The sequence below is a fragment of the Lagenorhynchus albirostris genome, chromosome 7, assembly GCF_949774975.1.
Source record: "Lagenorhynchus albirostris chromosome 7, mLagAlb1.1, whole genome shotgun sequence".
Taxonomy (NCBI): Eukaryota; Metazoa; Chordata; class Mammalia; order Artiodactyla; family Delphinidae; genus Lagenorhynchus; species Lagenorhynchus albirostris.
Genome location: NC_083101.1, coordinates 89,401,300 through 89,419,171, shown reverse-complemented (window position 1 = coordinate 89,419,171; position 17,872 = coordinate 89,401,300). Strand labels below are relative to the sequence as shown.

General features: G+C 44.1%; 1 protein-coding gene across 10 annotated transcripts in view; it reads left to right on the top strand.

The window, feature by feature from the left end:
* The window catches only part of WNK2 (WNK lysine deficient protein kinase 2), a 158,115-nt gene extending 147,112 nt beyond the window's left edge, over window positions 1–11,003 (top strand). For all 10 annotated transcript variants that reach the window (XM_060155444.1, XM_060155441.1, XM_060155440.1 and 7 more), the window contains 2 exons: window positions 7,835–7,946; window positions 10,802–11,003. In XM_060155444.1, the coding sequence (XP_060011427.1) occupies window positions 7,835–7,946; window positions 10,802–10,827 (138 nt within the window). In that variant the 3' untranslated portion in view covers window positions 10,828–11,003. The remainder of the gene's footprint in view (window positions 1–7,834; window positions 7,947–10,801) is intronic.
* The last annotated feature ends 6,869 nt before the right edge of the window (window positions 11,004–17,872 follow it).

Here is a 17,872-nt window from a genome sequence, read left to right as displayed (position 1 = left end):
CTTTTGATTACTGTACCTATGTAGTATAATGTGAAGTTGGGGAATGTGATACCTCCAGCTTTGTTCTTTTTTCTCAAGATTGGTTTGGTAATTGGGAGCCTTTTTGGTTCCATATAAATTTTAGGATTATTTGTTCTAGTTTTGTGGAAAATGTCATGGGTAATTTGATAGGGATTGAATTAAATCTGTAGATTGCTTTGGGGTAGTATGGCCATTTTAACAGTATTAATTCTTCCAATCCAGGAACATGGAATATCTTTTCTATTTGTATCATCTTAAATATCCTTCATCAATGTTTTAGAGTCTTCAGGTTATAGATCTTTCACCTCCTTGGTTAAGTTTATTCCTAGGTATTTTATTCTCTTTGATGCAATTTTAAATGCGATTGTTTTATTGTTTTCTCTTTCTGATAGTTGTTTATTAGTGTTTAGAAAACCAATAGATTTCTGTATGTCAATCTTGTATCCTGCAACTTTACTGAATTCATTTATTAGTTCTCATAGTTTTTTGATGGAACTTCAGAATTTTCTGAGTATAACATCATGTCATCTGCAAATAGTGACATTTTTACTTCTTCCTTTCCAATTTGGATGCCTTTTATTTCTTTTTCTTGTCTGACTGCTGTGGCTAGGACTTCCAGTACTGCTTCTCAGTGGCGAGAGTGGGCATCCTTGTTTTGTTCCTGATTTTAGAGGAAAAGTTTTGGCTTTTCACTGTTGAGTGTGATGTTAGCTGTGGGTTTGTCATAAATGGCCTTTATTATGTTGAAATATGTTTCCTCTATACCAACTTTGATGCAAGTCTTTATCATGAATGGAAGTTGAATTTTGTCAAATGCTTTTTCTGTGTCTATTGAAATGATAATGTGATTTTTATCCTTCCTTTTGTTAATGTGGTGTATCACACTGATTGACTTGTGGATATTGAACTGTCCTGAATCTGTGGAATAAATGCCACTTGATCATGGTGTATTATCCTTTTTATATATTATTGAATTTGGTTTGCCAATATTTTTTGAGGATTTTTGCATCTATATTCATCACAGATATTGACTAGTAATTTTCTTTTCTCTGTAATGTCTTTTTCTAGATTTGGTATCAGTGTAATGGTGGCCTCGTAGAATGAATTTGGGGGTGTTCCCTCCTCTTCATTTTGTTGGAATAGTTTGTTACACTAGGTATTAGTTCTTCTGTAACAATAGTTTGTTACACTAGGTATTAGCTCTTCACTAGGTATTACTTGTGCTAACTTGGGCTTTGTTCTTTTTCTAATTCATTTAGATGGAGGATAGGTTGTTTATCTGAGATTTTTCTTGTATGCTCAGGTATGCATGTATTATTATAATCTTCCCTCTTATATTTGCTTCTGCTGTGTCCTGTAGATTGTGCAAAGTTGCGTTTTTTTTCATTTGTCTCGTTTTTTTCTGATTTCCTCTTTGATTTTTTCATTCATCCGTTGTTTCTTTTATTAACATGTTGTTTAGTCTCCATGTGTTTGTGTTTTTCCCATTTTTCTTCCAGTACTTGGTTTCTAGTTTCATACTGTTGTGGTTGAAAAAAAAAGCTTGATGTAATTTCAGTTCTCTTCTATTTATTGAGACTTGTTTTTTGGCCTGGCATGTGATCTATCCTAGAGAACATTCCATGTGCACTTGAAAAGAATGTGCATTCTGCTGTTTTTGGATGGAATGTCCTATATATATTTATTAAGTCCGATTTGTCTAATGTGTCATTTAAGACCAATATTTCATTATAGTCTCCAACTATTATTCTATTATTGTCAGTTTCTCCTTTTTACGTCTGTTAATATTTGCTTTCCATATTTAGTTGCACCTATATGAAGTGCGTACATATTAATAAATGTATATTCTCTTCTTGTATTGATCACTATATCATTATATAATATCCTTCTTTGTCTTATTTGTAGACTTTTTTTTTAAAGTCTAATTTGCAAGATATTAGTATTGCTACCAGCTCTCTTGTCGTTTTCATTTCCATGAAATAGCTCCTTCCATCCCTTCACTTTTAGTCTGTGTGTCTTTAATTCTAAAGAGAGTCTCTTGCACATAGATGGGTCTTGTTTTTTATCCAGTCATCCACTCTGTGTCATTTGATTGGAACATTTAGTCCATTGACATTTAAAGTAATTCTATATAGGTATGTACTTAACTGCCATTTGTTACTTGTTTTCTGGTTGTTTTTGTCGTTCTATATTATTTTCTTCTTCTTTTAGTTTCTTCCCTTGTGGTTTGATTATTTTCTTTATCAAATCATGGCATGCTTGTGTTACTTTCTCCCTATTTTTGTGTATCTATTGTAGGATTTTGATTTGTGGTTACCTTGGGTTTCATATATGTTGACCTATGTATCTGCTTGTTTTAAACTGGTAGTTATTTAAGTTCAAACACGTTCTAAAGGATCTACATTTTTTTACTCCCCTCCCATACATTTTGTGTATTTGATGTCATATTTTACATCTTCATGTTTATCCCCTAACTGTTGATTGTAGTTATAGTTTATTTTCCAATTTTTGTCTTTTAATCTTTGTACTAACTTATGTTAAGTGATTGATCCACAGCCTTTGCTATATATTTGCCTTTACTTGTGGGGTTTTTCCTTTCCTATAAATCCTTACGTCTTGTTGTAGCCTTTTTTTTCCCACTTGGAGAAGACCATTTAAGACTTCTTTTAGGGTTAGTTTAAGTATTGATGACTCTTTTAGTTATTTCTTATTTGAGAAGTTCTTTATCTCACTTCTAATTCTGAATGATAATCTTGCTGGGTAGATTGTCCTAGGTTGTAGATTCTTCCCTTTGAGCACTATAAATATGTCATGCCATTCCCTTCTGGCCTGCAAAGTTTGTGCAGAAAAATCAGCAGATAGACTTATGGGTGTTCCTTTGTACGTGACTCTTTGCTTTTCTCTTGCTACCTTTAAATTCTCTCCTTATCTCTAGCTTTTACCATTTTAATTATGATACATCTTGGTCTGTGTCTCTTTCAGTTCATCTTGTTTGGGATACTCTGTGTACCTGGGTATCTGTTTCCTTCTCCAGGTTCAGGAAGTTTTCAGCCATAATTTCATCAAATACATTTTCAACTCTCTTCTCCTTCTGGAACCCTTATAATGTGAATGTTAGCATGGTTGATGTTGTCTCAGAGATCCCTTAAACTGTTCTCATATTTTAAAAATTTGTTTCTCTTTTTACTGTTTTGATTGGGTGATTTCTATTATTCTATCTTCCAGATCACTTATGCATTCTTCTCTATTACATATTACCGTCTGTTAATTCCTTCTAGTGTGTTTTTCATTTTAGTTATTTCATTCTTCAGTTCTGACTGGTTTTTATATTTTCTAGTTCCGTGTTAAAATTCTCTCTGTCCTCATCTATTCTTTTCCCTAGTTCAGTTAGTATTCTTATTACTAATGCTTTGAACTCTTTATCTGGTAAGTTTTCTCTCTTTCATTAGTTGTTTTTTCAGAGTTTTTTCTTTGTTTTTTCGTTTTAAAGACATTCCTTTGTTTTCTCATTTCGCTTAATGTTTTTTATCTCTATAAAATTAGGTGAAACAGTTACCTATCTCGATCTTGAAGGGTTGTACTTGTGTGGGAGCATCTCTATGCAGTCTGCATGTGTTCAGTAGTTTCGGTGCGAGAGCTGGATCTGAAGTGAGCATGGGTCATGTCTTCCCCCAGGATATGCTGTCTGGTATCAACTTGGTGGGTGGTGGGGCTGGGGATGGAGGGGCTAGAGCCAGAGCCATGTGTGAGCTGAAGCTTCTTCTATGCTGAGTGGTCATCACTGCCCTATCAGGGGTGGGGTCTCATCCCAAGGTGCTGAAGCAGGGGTGGGGTCCGAGCTGGCTCCTTTCCCTCTAAGTGTGCTCTCTCCCCTCTCCCAGCAATGGCACTTTTGCTCCAGGGGGCACAGTGCTGGAGCAAAGGGCTGCAGTGGGCACCTGGTGTGGGCCAGGGTGTACACTGGGACAGTCCCAGAATGCTAGTCAGCTCCATACAGCTCCTGATCTGCTGCCTCTGTGAGTGCCAGCAAAGGCTGCCCTTGCCCCATTTGTATGCAGTGTTGGGTCTGAGTCAGTTCCATCCCCAACTGCACACTTTCCTCAGCAATGGCAGCCTTCAACCTAGTGGGAAGCTCTTCAGAGGTAGATGAGCTGGATGCATGCTAGGTGGTTTCATGAAACCATCCGGAATTCTGGGGCAGTTTTAATCTCCATTCTACACCTCATTCCTGGGAGTAAGCAAGCTTGTGTCACGAGCCAGGTCTAGGTTTCTCACAGCCCTCCTCGAAGTCCTATTAGTTTTCAAACCAGTAAGAAGACTTGTCTCCTTCTGGAACCCCTGTAATGTGAATGTCAGCATGTTGGACGCCAGGGCTGGGGTACCCAATATGTGGTTCAAACCACTCAGTCCCCAGGGAGGATCTCCTAGTGGTGATATCCCCCTCCTCTTCTGTGGGCCTGGGTCCCAACCTGATAGCTCTTTTCCCTTCTTATCTGACTCGTGTGGATCTTTCTTTTACAGCTTTTGTTTTAGAAGAATATTTCTGTCCATTTCCAGTTTGTCTTCAGAGAGAATTGCTCCACTTTATGGATGTATTTTTGATGTGTTCTTGGGGGGAAGTGAGCTCAGCACCTTCCTACTCTGCCATCTTTTTTTTTTTTTTTACGGTACGCGGGCCTCTCACTGTTGTGGCCTCTCCCGTTGCGCAGCACAGGCTCCGGACGCGCAGGCTCAGCGGCCATGGCTCACGGGCCTAGCCGCTCCGCGGCATGTGGGATCTTCCCGGACTGGGGCACGAACCTGCATCCCCTGCATCGGCAGGCGGACTCTAAACCACTGTGCCACCTGGGAAGCCCCTACTCTGCCATCTTGATCTCCTCTCCTCCATCCTTTTACTTTCAATCTCTTTGTGTGTTTGTATCTAAAGTGTGTGTTTTGTAGGTAGCATATAGATTAATTATGCTTTTTTATCCACTCTGCCAATCTTTGCCTATTAATTGGAGAGTTCAATCCATTTACATTTAAAGTAATTATGGTTAATAAAGGACTTCTGCTGGTTTAACTATTTTTTTTTCTGTATGTCCTACAGGTTTTTATCCCCTCCCCCCCTTTTTTTAACTTTTCTGCATACGTTTTTGTTATTTTCTTATTGGTTACCTTAGGGATTACAATTAAAATCTTAACCTTATAACAACCTAGTTTGAGTAATACCAACTTTGTTTCAACACTCTCCTCATATATGTCTCCATCCCTCCTCCTTTGTGTTGTTTTTGCACAGATTGCATCTTTATACATTGTGTGCCCATTCACATAGATTTATAATTATTATCTAATGCAGTCTTTTAAATCATATAGGGGAAAAAAGGAATTAAAACCAAAAGTATAATAGTGTTGGCTTACGTATTTAGCTGTGTAGTTGCTTTCTTTATTTCGTCTCATGGCTTTGAGTTACTGTCTATTATCCTTTCATTTCAGCCTGAAATGAAAGTTCTTCTTTTAGCATTTCTTGTGGGGCATATCTTTTAGTAACAACCTGCCTTAGTTTTTGTTTATCCAGAAGTCTTAATTTCTCCTTCATCGTGAAGGTTCATTTTGCTGGATGTAGAATCTTGGTTGACAGTCTTCTCTTTCTCTACTTCAAGTATTTTTTCCTGTCCTTCACTTTCTTTTCTCCCTGATAGGCTCTGTATACTTTTCTTTTCTTCATTCTTTTTTTTTTTTCTTTCTGTTTCTCAGACTTGATAATTTCAATTCTGTGGTCTCAAGTTTGCTGATTCTTTATTCTTCTTGCTCAAATCTGCTTTTGAGCTTCTCTAGTGGAATTTTAATTTCAGTTATTATACCTTTTAGCTCTAATATTTCAGCTCTAATATTTGGTTCCTTTTATAACTTGTGTCACTTTATTGATATTCTCATGTTGTTGATGAATCATTTTCCTGGTTTTCTTTTTGTCCATGGTTTCCTTTAACTCTTTGAACATATTTAAAGCAGTTGATTTAAAGTCTTTATTTTGTAAGTGCAGTGTTTAGACTTCTTCAGGAACATTTTCTATTAATGAATTTTCCCTCTGTATGGATCATACTTTTCATTTTCTTTGTAAAGATTTTGTGATTTCTTGTTGTAAACTGGACATCTGAATGTTATAAGTGATAACTCTGGAAAACAGATTCTCCCCTTCCCCAGCATTTGCTGGTTTTGTTTGCTGAAGCCTTAGCTAGTGGTTACTTTCTTTTTTCAAATTATATTCCATTATAGGTTATTACAAGATATTGGGTGTAATTCCCTGTGTTATACAGTAAATCCTTGTTGCTTATCTATTTTATGTATAGTTTGTTAATACTTCTAATTTGTCCCTTCCCAAGAATTTCTTGATTTTTCTAGGTCTTTAATAGTTCCACCTACATTTTAGAAACAGCTTGTATATTCCTACAAAATAGCCTTATGGGACTTTGATTCCAATTGTATTGCATCTCTTAAGCATCTGGGTAAGATTTGACACATTAACAGTAGTGAGTCTTTCTATAAACATGGCATTGCTTTGTTTATGTCTTTTTAATTTTCTCTCAGCAAAGTTTTATAGTTTTCAGTGTAAAGGTATTACACAGCTTTCATTAAATTTACCCTGAGATAGTTGATATTTTGGAACGTGGTTGTAAATTTTATTGCTTTAAAATTTCCCTTTACAGTTATATGTTGGTAGTATATAGAAATATGGTTGTTTTCTGTTCCTTGTAGCCTGCAATCTTGCTAAATGTGCTTTTTAGTTCTAGAAATTGGTTTGTCTGCTCTTTTGGGTTTTCTCCATACACGATCTTGTCATCTGCAAATAAGGATGGTTTTCCTTTTTCTTTTCTAGTCTGTGCCCCTTATTCCTTTTCTTTTATTGGCTGGAACTTTCCACACAGTGTTGGCCAGGGACAGGGGGATCCTTGGGTGAAGTACATTTGGCATTTCACCGTCGGCACAGGGTTGGCTGTGGGTTCTGCAGAGGCCCTTCCAGATGGAGGAGGCACCCTCCAGCTTCAGCAGCTGTGCTTTCCATGAAGCAGGGTGGAACTCCTCAGACACTCTCCCTGCATCTGTGGGGAGCATCACATGGAATTCTCCCTTGGGATGTAACTGTGGTGAGATGCAGTGATTTCTACTGGGACATCATTGCATTCCTGGGGCAAACCTCACTTGGCTCTGATGTTTTATCTTTTTTTATAGTTGCTTGGTTAGATCTGCCAACATTTTGTCTAGACAGTTTGAAGGCTGTTGGGCCCTACTCTGTTTTCTTGCAGTAGCCTCATCAGGTTTCTGCATCACGGCCGTGCTGGCCTCACCAGCTATCACAGCTCATTTCCCAGTCCTTGTGCTGCTTCTCCTGTGGGGTTATACCTGAGGTGCAGAGAGCAGAAGGGCTGCCCTGCCACTGACTCCGGATCTCTGGGCACACAACCCTGCACAGCTCCCAGCTGTTCTGGTCCTGCCATAATGGCACTGACCAGTCAAGCAGGAGGCCTTGGGTTGGGGTGTGTGGTCCCCTTAGTGCGACTTCAGGGTTCATGTCCTGCGGGGTCTGCTTTGAAGCCCACTCTGGCCTGTGGACAGTCGGGGCATGTGGCCCAGAGGTGGGCAGGCTGCAGCTCTGTGGAAGGAGGGAGGGACGGTGGCTGCCTCCCAGCTGCGTGCTTCCACTCTGGCATCAGCCATTAAAGGTGCCCCATGTCAGGTCCTGAGACCACCCTCTCCTGAGGATGGAGAAACTGTGGGGACCCCCAAGGCCACTGAGGGAGGCTAGCTGATTGAAGCCACGTTTCTTGTCTTGTAGATGAACACGTCTCGACCAGCAGTGGGGATGCCATGTCTGGCCCCGGCACCCAGCCCTCTACCCACCGCGGTCATTCCTGGAGCTGCTTCAGCCCAGCCTGTGCCCATGCCAGGTACTGCTCTCTCCTGCCTCCCAGCCCCGCCCTACGCACTGCCTTTGGGCCAGTATGGAAGCCTGATCCCAGCTCCAGTGTCCTGGGGGCCCTGGGCAGCCCAAGCAGGCAGCTGGAGCCTCGATGAGGGGCCAGGCTTGGGTGCAACAGGCACGCCAGCACTCCCCATGTTCTTGTGGCCACCTATGGTCAGCATGCCTGGCCCCAGGCTGCGGATCACATAGCTCCTCTGTCTCACCACTTGCCAAGTGGAACATACTGAACTGAATAGCCCAGAGGAGTCAGGTTGTGGTTTGGCCTCCAAGTCCTGCCCCGCCTGCCCATGGGTGCCCAGCCAGGGCGGCAGTCCTTGCTTTCTTTATTGCTGCAGACCTTGTTCCCTCTTAGTTTCCCATGGTCCACACTTGCTGTCTTTGCACTCACTTCCTGTACTTGAGTTGATGGTTAGAACATTGTAATCACCCTGCAGAAGCACAGTGCCTTGAATTCCAGCTTTTCCATTCCCTGATGGAAAGAGATGTTTTAAAAGATCATGTATCAGAAAAGATGTATTTCATTTACAGTTGGCTTGTGTATTGATATCTCTATTTCCCTTGTTAAGTTGCAGAGACATGAATGGTTTGAAAATCTGAAGCTAAAGTCTGATCTTGACTTTTCTGTTGTACGTGCTTTAAAAGAAATTGAACTAGTGACCTTGAATATTGAAGAGTTGCAAATGCTAGAAGAGTTCTGCTTTGTACTCATAAAACGAGGTCTCTCCAGCTGTATGGTCATAGATAGCAAACAGATGGACACACTCCCTCAACTGCAGTGCCACGGGCACTGCCAGCAAACTGCCCAGGGATGCATGGTTATTGGGGCAGTGCATTGCTACTGGTAGTTGGTCTCTTAGTCAGGAATGTTAGCATCTGTGTTTGGCTCTGTGGAACCTGCTGTAAAGCGCTAGGTAAGCAGACACGCCCTCATGACCCAAAGCCCGCAGGGCTGCTGTGAGTGTGGGGGAGGTACAAGTGTGTGTCTGGTGCAGGAGCACAGGCAGGCCGCCTGCTTTGCAGAGACAGTGGACCCCTTCTGCTCTGGGGGCCTGCCAACTCTCCTACTGACCTGCCTTCCTTTTCTGTCATTTGCACTGAGGCCTGTGGCCACTTGGGCCTAGCTTTGCCATGTGTTCACAGGCTGTTCCACCCACCTCTGGCCTCCAGACTTCTCCAGGCACTGAGGTTGCCCTGCTAGGGGTGGGAGTGTTCCTCTCCTGGAAATGTCAGTGGGGCTCATCCCAGACAGGCACCAAACAGCCCAGGGTGGGAGCTGAAGGCCCTGCTTCTCACTGACCAAGATGTTTCCCATTTCCCACTGGGAGGCCACTGGTTGGGCTGCCCAGCTGTGAATTGTATAGTTCTGCTGTACTTTGGGACTTTACTGGGACTGGCTGAATTATTTTGATTTAAATATATTATTCCATCAATTCAGTTAGAATTGAATTTTCTAGGTGATTATACAGACTCTTCTGCCAGGCCATGATACCATAGTAAGAGATTTCTGTTCTCTGTAATGTGCCCCTTGGTCCTTGGGTTGAGAATTATGTGCGCCTGGTTCCTGAGGGTGGTGGAAGCCGCCCTCTTCCCGCTCCCCTTGCTGTACCAGACATGTGGTTTGGAGTCCTGCCCTTGTATGTGAACGGTCAGTGGCACAGACTCCCCAAGAGATTGTATATTTGAAGGAGAAAAATAAACATTTTTGCTTGAAAACAGTGTGGAACAACATCTTTTTCTTATCTTCTGTCCACGTAAAAGCTGAACAGCCAGTCTCAAAGGGAGCATGGGGTGGGTAGCCCTGGCAGGCAGCACTGCCCTGTCCTGACAGTTTCACTCTCAGCTCCATGCCTGCTGTCAACACCTTGCCCAGGAGGCCGGGGTGGCCATGAGGGGCCTGGGGGCTGAGTGGCAGGTACTTTCTTCCTGGCAGGAGCCGGGTGTGATTGACGCTGAGCCGACATGGCTCAGAGGACGAGAGTGGGCTGTTGGGCGGGAACCCCATGCCAGCTCTGTGGCTTCGGGCCTAGGTTGGCTTGTTCACTCGGCTTTCAAACTCTGAATTTGAACTGCATGTAGATGTACAGTGGACTCTGCCCCATGGAGGGCATGAGTCTCACAGCCAACTAAATGGTGTCTCTGACCCCTGTCCATGTTGGCTGTCTCACAGAAAGCCAGGTTTGTGTGACTCACTTTGGACAGAGCTGGGTGGGGGGCTGGGCCACCTGCCCTGGGGTCACCTGAGGGGCTCTGCTGTCCTGTAGGTGCAGGGCCTTGGTGCGGATTTGGGGAGGGCCCCGTGGAATTCAGCATGTTTTCCTGGCTCGCCGGCCCTGATGGCCTTATGGTCAGCAGCTGGTGCCCCTGCGTGTGTTCTGCGTGTACTCAAGCTGGGGGTCGTGGTGCCTCCGGCTCCCCGCGGCTGGGGTGGCAGCCCTGGTCTGTTGGTCCTGCATTTCCACCAAGATGCAGTCAGGCTTTGTGCCCCTGGCCACCTGCAGTGCTCCGCCTCAGCGCTAGCTCTGAGCAGAGGCCGGGCAGGTCGGCAAGCAGACTCTGCTTGCTGTGCCCTTGGAGCCAGAGGTACCTTGCTCTCCAGGGCAGTGGGCCCTGCAAGACCCTGCCTGGTTTGGGCGGTTGCTCAGTGTGGAAGGTGGCCAGATGGCAGAGGCAGCCCGGGGTATGTATGCATAGTGCCTGGGTCATGGTCCGGCAGCCCAGCCCTCCAAGGAGCGTGACCACTCTGGTGTCGCCATTCCAACTTCCAGGGCCTCGTGTGACCGCGTCAGGCCTGTAATGAGCTGTGGCGGTTTTGTTTTCTAGATTCTGAAAGTGAGAAGCCCGACTGAGCCCAGGCAGGCCGACCCAGACCCAGACGCCAGGCCCCGTGTCATCTCATGCAGAGAAGGCGAGCCCACACCTCGTGTCCGGTTCACAATGTTTTGTAACCACTTTCTAAGCATTTTTTATTCACAATTGGAAACACAAATGTAAGCAAGAATAAAAAATATTTTGGGGGAAACAGGACGTTGGTTTTTCAAACTCCTTTCTTGTGGTCCCCAGACCGGCAGGTGGCCTGAGATGGTTGGTAAGTGAATGAGAGTGTTGGAGAAACTCCTGGGACCACACAGCGGGACAGGTCTGGGGGTAAGTATCCTTAGCTGAGGGGTTCCTGAGTGTGGTGATGAACACTTTAGATGGTGCTTTACAGTACACTGGGTAGCTCATGGTCCTTGTGTCCAGACAGCAGCTGGGATGGGTCAGACGTGTGATAAGGTCCCACCTCTTAGAGAAGCAGCTGAGGCTGTGGCTCTCAGGCGGCCTGGCCCCAGTTTTCAGGCATTCTCCTCCTTCATACCCAGGGCAGCCCCCATTCTATTGCAGAGCCCCGGAGGCATCAGACCCTTGGAGGCTGAACAGTGATGCCCATCACTGGTGACGGCTCCCTGGCTCGCACAGACTTGGACCCTTGCGCACACAGCTCCATTCATTATGCTGCCCTTTGGGCTTCCTTACTCTGTCACATCAATCCACCAGGCACAGGACAGGCATCCACAGTGGCTTGAAATGGCCCTTCCTCCAGAATCCACATGCACCATTGGGAGGGGCCCGCCTCGGGTCTCAGACCCCTGGCTTCGGTGGATGGCAGGATAGGCCCACTGGCCCTTGCAGGGCTGCACCACCACCGTGGTAGGGTGTCTGAAGCACAGTGTGAAAGACAGGAAACCTGCTAGTGGCCTCACAGGGTAACATGCAGTAGTAAAGTTGCAGCTTGGCCAGCAGGAATGGGGGCTCACACTGGGGCCTGGGGTTTGGGTAGAAGTGAGGGGGTCCCACTCCTTGAGATGAGAAAATTGTATCTTTGTGTTAATTAATCTCTGACTTCAATTTAGTGTTTCCTTCAGTGAAGAATGTGGTGTAGGGGTTATGTCACCAGTGGAGCCCACAGATGCTGTGTATAACATTGCAGTTGTCGCAGGCGTCCCCAGACGTCATTTATGGTCATCACACAAAATGCCAACCCCTGAGACTCAACTCCTGTCCAGTTGGCTGATGAAAGCAGAGCAGCCTTCCTGCCTCCCCACAGCTTCCCAGAGGGTGTGCGGGTGAGGTTTGGGGATGCATATGGGGGCTGCCCACCTCATCCCTTGCCAGCTCTTGGTGCTGCTGCCCGGGCCAAGTGGACATGCCCTGGTGTGTGCTCTCCTCCGTGATAAAGTAGAACAGGCCATTGTTACGTCTGTCATTACAGATGTAATGACATCGTGTATTTTCATTGTGTTCATTTTGTCATTGTCTGTTTGTGGCTCCTGTTACTGGTTTTCTATCGATGGAAGTAATGCACAGCTTACCTTTTCAGACAGCAAATTTATTTAAATCATTTTAAGCAAGTAAGAGTACAGGTGCTAATGGTAAAAATTGGTGGTAAGATGGTAGTAACTAAAGGTAAAAGCACACGAGCAAATGGTAAAAATTGCGAAGGCAGATGGCTGAAGTTTGGAAACCCAGCAGGGGCTCACAGGTAGTCGTAACAGCCCCTGGATGCAAACACCTGTGAGGGCCCAAGCTTCCTCCAGAATTTCTGAGTAGGCAACAGTCAGATTCCTTTACTAGGGGGTGTGTTTCTGGTGGGGCAAGGGGGAGAGATTGGGTTGGAGCACCTGGACAGATTGAATACCTGTTCACACCACAGCATCACTGAGCACTTACCCACTTCCCCCAGCACATCTTTGGAGGAGGAGCTGGTGGGTACCTTACCGCCTGGGACCCCAAGTAGCAGAGTCTGCCTCACCCTGATTCCAGGAGCAGCCAGGTCCTCCCTACAAGTGGGGATGGCCCTCTGGAAGCAGCTCTGTTGCTGTATTGAGGCAGAGGGACAGGCCAGTGATGTTGATGGTCAAGCTACAACCCCAGGGGGGATCCTGCACATTGGTCTTCTGGGGCCCTGTACGCCCAGCCTCATCCACTGCTCAGAAATGCCCAGTGGCTCTCTGGAGCCCCCAGGTAAACCTTAATCCCCTGTGTTGAAGTCTGAGGCTTTCGGTGGTTGGCCACACCTGCCAGACATGTCCCTCAGCTTCAGACTTGGCTGCTGGGACATGGTTCGCCCACCCTAACTCTGCCCCCAGCTGCTCACAGTCCTGCAACACTCTTGGAGTCTCTCCTCCACTGAGCTCTGTCATGCGGCTGGCAGGAACATCTCACCAGACCCCCATAGGAGATCTTGGGTGTCTGTCTCATGTGTCATACTTCGGTTTAAGCCTCCTGAGGGCAGACCTTAGGGGCGTCTTCTGTATCCCACACCTTCCAGAACAGCTGTCGCTGAACACAGCTGCTGCACAATGAATTGTTGCCAAAAGTAAAACTCTCCCTGTGAGTAGAAGTCTGCAGTAGCTTGTTGCTACTTATAGGATTACTGGAATGGAAAAGACCCACCTTGTGCCTGGTGCCTCCCGCACAGCAGCTTCCAGGCCCAGCACAGGCTTCCCAGGACAGGGACAGCAGCATCGTCCAGGTTTGCCCTGAGTTCCCCCTGCAGGGCCATGGTGGTGAGCTGCAGGCTCGGCTTTTCATTCTCATTCTGTCCTGGAGGGCTCCCTGCAGCCCACTCTCTGGTGTCTGCCGTGGTATGTGAGCCTCCACTCAGGTTGAACAGCTTCAAATCTGAAATGTGCCTTTTATTAAAGGGCTGGTTGATTCTCCATGACCCGGGAGAACTTGGAGAAACAAAAGTAAGCATCCCCAAGGGTTCTGAGTAACAGGTTATGCTATTCTAGAACTATATTTCCAAGTCATAAACAATTTCATATTCTAGCCAGGGAGCTCAGCCTTGATGTTATGTCCTTTCTTTGGGAAATAAAACACATGGTGTCTTGGGCTGCAATAACAGAATACCTCAGGCTGGGTGGCTTAAACAACAAATATTTATTTATCACAGTTCTGGAGGCCAGAAGTCCAAGACCAAGGTGCTGGCAAGTAGGTTTCATTCTGAGGCCTCTTTTCTTGGTGTGTAGGCACCGTCATCTCGATGTGTGCCCACATGATCTCTTCTTTGTGTGCATGTGGAGAGGGAGCAAATGAGCTCTATTTTCTCTTCCTCTTCTTATAAGGACACGAATTCTATCATACCAGGGCCCCACCCTTATGACCTATTTAATCTTAATTACTTCCGTAAAGGCCCTGTCTCCAGATATAGTCACATTGGAGGTTAGAGCTTCAACATGAACTTTGAGGGGGACACAAACATTCAGTCCATAACACATGGCTTACTAAATAATTTTAGTACACAATCTGTTTGTAAGATGGAAACTATACTTGTCTCTGTTTGCACACACACGCATTTTAAAACTAAAATTAAGTGAATACCAAATGTATATACAGGGAGAGAAAGAAGGAGGGAGAGGAGGTCAAGACATATTTGTGGCAGAAAACTGAAAGGAAACACCCACTGCTCCTTTTGCTGAGCCCCACATGAGCTCATGGGGGAGATAGGGAACCCCTCCCCAACCCTAAAGCATCAGCATCGTGGACTGGAGGGACAATGTCCAGTGGTGAACACACCGGGCCAACTGCACAATGCTGGTCAGCACACCAATGCTGAGGGCCACAGAGCTCTTGGTTTAGAACTCAAATGGACAGAACTGCAGAAAAGAGAAAAAGGGGAACAAAGGACTGATAAGATAAATAAAAATCAAATTACAAGATGATAGACTTAACCCTAACTATATCAATAGCCACGTTTTGTAATGGTATGTAAATGGTCTGGTCACTTTGAGTAAAAGAAATTGTCACATTTGATTAAAAAATCCAATTTTATGTTGTGTACAATAAACATACTTTACATATAAAGACAAATAGGTTTGGGTAAAAGGATGGACCAAAATATACCATCCTAACATCAATCAAAAGGAAGCTACAGTGACTATTAATATCAAACAATGCAGGTTTCAGAGCAAAGCTTATTATGAGGGCAAAGATATAATTTCATAATGAAAACAGGTCAACTCACCAAGAAAAGATACAATTCTAAATGTTTCTACCCCTAATAACAACTATGAAATGCAGAGGAAAACAGAAGAGAAATAGACAAATTCACAATCACGGTCAGCTATTTGAATAAATGACAGAGCATGTAGACAGAAAGCCATTTTAATAGAGCCTGACTCCATTTTTTTTTTCTTTTTTTGCGTTACGCAGGCCTCTCACTGTTGTGGCCTCTCCCATTGCGGAGCACAGGCTCCAGATGCGCAGGCTCAGCGGCCATGGCTCATGGGCCTAGCCGCTCCGAGGCATGTGGGATCTTCCCGGACCAGGGCACGAACCCGTGTCCCCTGCATCGGCAGGCGAACTCTCAACCACTGCGCCACCAGGGAAGCCCCTGACTCCATTTTTGATGTCTGAGTGCTGACAGCTTTTAAGTCTCACCCTCCCTCTTCTTCTCTGCATATCTTGTCATGCTGATAAGAAGCCCTAGTGCTCCATCCCTTGGCACCATGGGAAATTCATGCTATAAGTGGAATCCTGACCCTACTCCCTAACCACCATAAAAACCCTAAGCCAGTCTCCCTTCCCAGCCAGTCTCCTTTCCCCACTCACTCAATCTGTTTTGGATCTTAAAGCCTCCTATGTGAGAAACAAACCTTTTTATCCTCTTGCAACGTGTGTGTGTGTGTGTGTGTGCGCGCACACACACATCATCAGTCTCAATATCCAAACCAAATTTTGGGTGAAGGTCCCTCTTGTTTCCATGACATGACCACAACAATCACTAAGAACACATAAGACTTGAGCACCACTCTCAACCAACTTGGCTTAACATTTCTAAGACTCCACCCACAGCAGAGCACACGTTCTTTTTATGTGTACGTGGTCCATAATAAGGCAGATTCTGGGCCATTAAGATGAGTGATAATAAATTCTAAAGGATTCAAGTCATACAGATGACATTCTCCAACCACAATGGAATTATATTAGAAGTCAAACACAGATCTCTGGAAAACACCCAAATATTTGCAAAGGAGGTAACACACTTTTAAATAACCTATGGATTAAAAAGGAAATCAAATGAGAAATTAGAAAACAAACTGAATAAAAATGAAAATGCAACACGTGAAAATTGGTGGGATATTGCTAAAACAATACTTAGGAGGAAATTGATAGCACTAAGCCTACATTAGAAAAGAAGACCAAATTAATGACTTCATCTTCCACCTTAAGAAACTAGCAGAGAAAGAAATTAAATCCAAAGGAAGCATAAGAAAATGAATAATAAAAATGAGTAAAACAGGAAAACAATAGAGAATATCAATGTAACCAGAAGCCAATACATGAGAAACTCAATAAAACTGAAAAACCTACACAGAAATCTCTTGCATTTCTATACACCAACAACAAAAGATCAGAAAGAGATCAAGGAAACAATCCCATTCACCATTGCATCAAAAATAATGAAATACCTAGGAGTAAACCTACCTAAGGAGGCAAAAGACCTGTACTTGGGAAACTAAAAGATACTGATGAAAGAGAGAAAAGATGACACAAACAGATGGAGAGATATACCATGTTCTTGGATTGGAAGAATCAACATTGTGAAAATGACTCTACTACCCAAAGCAATCTACAGATTCAATGCAATCCCCGTCAAACTACCAATGGCATTTTTCACAGAATTAGAACAAAAAAATTTACAATTTGTACGGAAACACAAAAGACCCCGAATAGCCAAAGCAATCCTGAGAAAGAAAAATGGAGCTGGAGGAATCAGGCTCCCTGACTTCAGACTATACTACAAAGCTACAGTCATCAAAACAGTATGGTACTGGCACAAAAACAGAAATATAGATCAATGGAACAGGATAGAAAGTCCAGAGATAAACCCATGTACTTATGGTCAGCTAATCTACAACAAAGGAGGCAAGAATATACAAGAGAAAAGACAGTTTCTTCAAAAAGTAGTGCTGGGAAAACTGGACAGGCACATGTAAAGAAATGAAATTAGAACACACCCTAACACCATACATAAACTCAGAATGGATTAAAGACCTAAATATAAGGCCGGATAATATAATACTTTTAGAGGAAAACATAGGGAGAACACTCTGACATAAATCACAGCAAGATCTTCTTTGATCCACCTCTTAGAATAAGAAAAATAAACAAATGGGACTTAAAAGATTTTGCACAGCAAAGGAAACCATAAATAAACCGAGAGGGCTTCCCTGGTGGCGCGGTGGTTGAGAGTCCACCTGCTGATGCAGGGGACATGGGTTCGTGCCCCGGTCCGGGAAGATCCCACATGCTGTTGAGCGGCTAGGCCCATGAGCCATGGCCGCTGAGCCTGCACGTCCGGAGCCTGTGCTCCACAGCAGCAGAGGCCACAACAGTGAGAGGCCTGCGTACCACAAAAACAAACAAACAAAAAAAAGGGTGGAAGATCTAAATAGACATTTCTCCAGAGAAGACATACAGATGGTTAAAAAAACATGAAAAGATGTTCAACATCACTACTTATTAGAGAAATGCAAATTAAAATTACAGTGAGGTATCACCTCACACTGGTCAGAATGGCCATCATTAAAAAGTCTACAAACAATAAATGCTGTAGAGAGTGTGGGGAAAAGGGAACCATCCTACACTGTTGGTGGGAATGCAAACTGGTACAGCCACTGTGGAGAATAGAATGGAGTTTCCTTAGAAACTGAAAATAGAAGATGTGGTACATATATACAATGGAATATTACCCAGCCATAAAAAAGAACAAAATGATGCCATTTGCAGCAACATGGATGCACCTACAGATTGTCATATTGAGTAAAGTAAGTCAGACATAGAAAGACAAATGTCATATGATATTGCTTATACATGGAATCTAAAAAAGGGTACAAATGAACTTAT